The sequence below is a fragment of the Amphimedon queenslandica genome, unplaced genomic scaffold, assembly GCF_000090795.2.
Source record: "Amphimedon queenslandica unplaced genomic scaffold, v1.1 AMPQUscaffold_13237, whole genome shotgun sequence".
Taxonomy (NCBI): domain Eukaryota; kingdom Metazoa; phylum Porifera; class Demospongiae; order Haplosclerida; family Niphatidae; genus Amphimedon; species Amphimedon queenslandica.
In genome coordinates this window covers 91,857-95,816 of record NW_003546527.1, presented here as the reverse complement: position 1 = coordinate 95,816, position 3,960 = coordinate 91,857, and the positions used below count along the sequence as shown (strand labels likewise).

Here is a 3,960-nt window from a genome sequence, read left to right as displayed (position 1 = left end):
TTGGGTGCAATATTTGCAGAACAATATCAACGCTGCCCTTATACATCACTAAATTAACTGCACAATATTGATATTGTTATTATTAATAATTTATTATCATTATTATTATTATTATGAGAATTATTGTTAGGTTAGGAAGACGACAAATATAATAAAAAAGACTATGATCACAGCAAAGATCTTCACCATCAGCCAGCGGTTTGAGGTGACACCACGAAAATACTTTAATAGTTCACCATAACCAGCTTCAATGTTTATCTCAGCCTCAGACACATTGGTATCAATCCTACAGAGAGAGAGAGTGAGAGAAAGAGGGGAGGGGGTTCAAATTACCTCACAACTTGTTCCTCTTGCTCCTTTACCATTGTGGCCAGTTGTCTGAATATCTGTCCTAGCTCCACAATGGTTGAGTGTATGTTAGCCATAGCATCAGCTCTCTCTTGAATGTAAGTATCCTTACAGAGTAACATAAGTCATTATAATAGGTAATTCAGAGTGTGTATATACTCACTTGTTCTTGTAGGAGTTGCATTTGAGTAGCTGATCCCATGTCAATGCTAACATCTTCCCCTCTTCCTCTATCATCAGTACCCAATAATAAAGATCCATTTGCTAAAATTAAAAACAAGGTTCAGTATAATAGTCAATAAGAAAGTTTTCCATGCATTCATTTAACAATTTATTGCGTATGTGACTATGTTTTTATTTCAGGAGTCACAATATTAATACTAGTAACAGACTACATTTCCTGATACATGTACATGTATTGTATCAATTCCCATCAAAAATAGATTTTTATGAATTTTTAAAGTAGCTCAAAAATTGGGCCATAGTACAGGGTATTTGTCAAAAATGGCTCCCAAAGAATTTCCCATTTTTATAATTTCTTCTAATACATATACATGTTCTTATGTTGTGTAAAAAGTTTAAGCTGATTCTGTTGAAAATTGGATTTATTATGAATTTTTAAAAGTTGCTCAAAAATTGGGCCTAAGACCAAAGGCTATAGCCTTACATCTTGGACCAAATTTCGTCAAAAATGGCTAAAAGAAAATTCTCCATTTTTATAATTTTTTCTGATACATATACATGTTCTTATGCTATGCTGCAATTTTGAGTTGATTCTGACCCAAAATAAATTTTTTATAAATTTTAAAAGTTGCTCCAAAATAATCACAATGAATTGATGACAAATGGTAATACTGCATGTACTCCATCAATGCAATAGTAATAATTGGCCCTGTATCTGGACATTGTGTAGTGACTACATTATACATTAACTTACTCATTGCAGGATTGAGTGGTGAGTCATTGTTTAGTGATGAGGTGAGTGGAGATGAGAACTGCTCACGTCTCTGTTTCTGTACCTTTAGATTCTGCAATGTGTTCACAACATTACAAAGGATCATTTCCATATTTTATTTGAGTAGTTATTGCCAGTTATTTTTTAGTAACTAATCAAATAAAATATGGAAATAACCGGAATATGATATGACTTTCTATTACTATGCCGTGATGTAACAGGGAGCATACTGCACTATAGGACACTCTCCTCTTATTATTATCTACTCTTGGCATTACATGTACATGATAAGTAACCATTGTACATGTACATCTATAATTATAATAATGATAATTATTAATTTTATTCACTGACCTCAGTCCTCATCTCTAGCACACTTTTAAAGTTTTGGGAAGTGTCAGCTAATCTTGTCTGAAAAACAATAAAAAATAAAAAATAGTAAGACATAGTTCTAATTACCTGTAGGGAGACTACAACAGCACTAGAGTGTGATTTAACGTGCTTGCTTTCTCTTGAATTAACTGTCTGTGACAATTGCTGTAATGCTGCAATGTCGGAATTAAGTTTCGAGAGATCCTGTTTGATTGATTGGGTCAAGTCTTGTATCTCTAGGGCGGGGTCACCGAACAAGCTCCTCCCCCTAGCAACTGAAACACAAAAAATAATTTGTTATTATGTATAATAGATCATTATGTACATGATAAGAACATCATTCTTTTTGTCAGTACATGTACTTACGTTCTGTTAGTTTCTCTAATTTGGCAACAGTTCTATTTAATTCTCGGCCAATCTCTCTATGAAGTAACAGAAATTAGAGATTTTTAATAATAATAATAATTATTATTATTATTATAACAAACTCACTTGGCGGCTGCATGAAAAGCAGACCTTTTACCATGAGTGGGTGGAGATGAGAGTCTCTTATGCACACCCTGTTGTTTTAAAAATAAAGTAACCACCATCGTAACAAAAATAACAATTATAATTGTACATAATGTCATACTCACATTAATTGGCTGAAAAGATTTGACGATATTAGCAAATTCAAGTGTCCTGTCCCTACCAGTGGACATGATGGGAACTGGTGGTGGGTCTGAGGACGAGGGAGTTGATGGGAAAGAGGTCTGAGCGCTAAAAGGAGTAGAACTGGGAGAGGCAGTCGAGGGCTTGTATCTTGATCGTAGACTAGCCAGTTTAAAACTATTGAAGAAAGGTATTCGTGAAGTCTTTTGAGACTTTAAATAATATAAAAGGGTTTAGAAAATATTAGAGTATAGTCTGGCTCACTTTGAAAGTAGGAGCGAGTTGTAGTCTAAAGGCAGGAAGACAGAAGGACACGAAAAGAAAGACACATAGACCAGGATGACGACTTATTTAAAGTGGGCGGAGAAATTATGGTTAATCACACCCACTAAAATTACTAAAAGTGTACGGAATCCGAATATCACAAAGGCGTCAAAACAAAAGTCTGCACTCCGCAAAAATCTAAAGCGAGACTCGAGAAGACTAAACAGAAAACTCACTTATTCTTCTTAGTTAGACAAAAAGTCCCATTTTGAGAAATGGCGGTAGCACTACAACCTCGACATGTGACAGCTACTTCTCCAGTCCCAGAAGAACGTAGGAAGAAAGACACCACGTGGACACCATCATCAACTCAAGCCTCCAATATTCTAGCTAATACTGATTTCGCCTACCAGACGAAAGAAATAATACACGAGACCTTTTACGGTCTCCTATTGGAGCAAGGACTCAAGCTAAACGGTGGGCATGTGGAGCCCATATTCACTTCAGAAACGAACAGGAAGGTTTATAGCAGTCTAATGGGCGCCTGTAAGCAATTTCTAAGACTACACAGTGACCAGATTAGGAGAGACATGGAACAGCTAGATATATCTGAAACTGCCTTGTGCGTCACATTTCACAGCACCATGCATTCAATGTTTTCCGATTGCATAAACTGGGGTAGGATCGTAGCCCTTATATCCTTTGCTGTCCTTGTTGCTTACAAGGCCCACAAGACATCACGTCATGTTGTAGAGAGCATAGAGGGTTGGCTAATAACCTTCATATGTCAGAACTTGAGTCAATTCATCATGAAACAGAAAGGCTGGGCAAGTGTACCAGACAGATTCAGCTCGAATAAAATTGGAGGAGATATAGTTGACGCTAAAAATGGCGGAGGTTCGTGGCTAGCACTAGCAGCAGTCGGAGTAGGAGCTGCCCTTGTTACAGCCTTCTTGTCTAAATAATGCTCCAACAGTGTCTTTGTATCTCTTGCAACATTATCCATTACCATTTACTCCTCTCATCATCCATTACTATTTACTCCTCTCATCATCCATTACTATTTACTCCTCTCATCATCCATTACTATTTACTCCTCTCATCCATCATCCATTACTATCCATTTACTCCTCATCTATTACGAATCAGTTTGGCCATAAACGTTAGATTTCTTTTTCTCACTCCTAATCATCTCATTCTAAATTTGTACTATAATGGAATGCTCATTATTATTTGTTATTACTTTGTGTCTTATTTATTGAGTTGATTGAGTTTTTGTCTGTATTTTGTTTGCTCCACTTTAAGTTCACTGTTTTGTTTCTGCTGTCACTTTTTTATTGCAGGCTTAGAGTTTTGTGCTGTACTGTAGT

General features: G+C 36.1%; 2 protein-coding genes across 2 annotated transcripts; one reads left to right on the top strand and one right to left on the bottom strand.

Annotated features, from left to right (window-relative positions):
- Positions 1–12: 12 nt before the first annotated feature.
- On the bottom strand, positions 13–2,688 carry LOC100636964 (syntaxin-5-like). The gene is made up of 10 exons (XM_011407389.2): positions 2,591–2,688; positions 2,311–2,503; positions 2,168–2,235; positions 2,042–2,097; positions 1,763–1,950; positions 1,658–1,714; positions 1,286–1,376; positions 512–612; positions 334–455; positions 13–286 (listed from the first exon to the last, which is right to left on the bottom strand). Exons 2-10 carry the CDS (start codon positions 2,374–2,376, stop codon positions 127–129), a joined length of 909 nt encoding a protein of 302 aa, XP_011405691.1. The 5' UTR covers positions 2,377–2,503; positions 2,591–2,688; the 3' UTR covers positions 13–126.
- A 55-nt stretch (positions 2,689–2,743) lies between these two features.
- On the top strand, positions 2,744–3,894 carry LOC105313732 (bcl-2-like protein 1). The gene has a single exon (XM_011407388.2). It carries the CDS (start codon positions 2,866–2,868, stop codon positions 3,553–3,555), a length of 690 nt encoding a protein of 229 aa, XP_011405690.1. The 5' UTR covers positions 2,744–2,865; the 3' UTR covers positions 3,556–3,894.
- Positions 3,895–3,960: the final 66 nt, after the last annotated feature.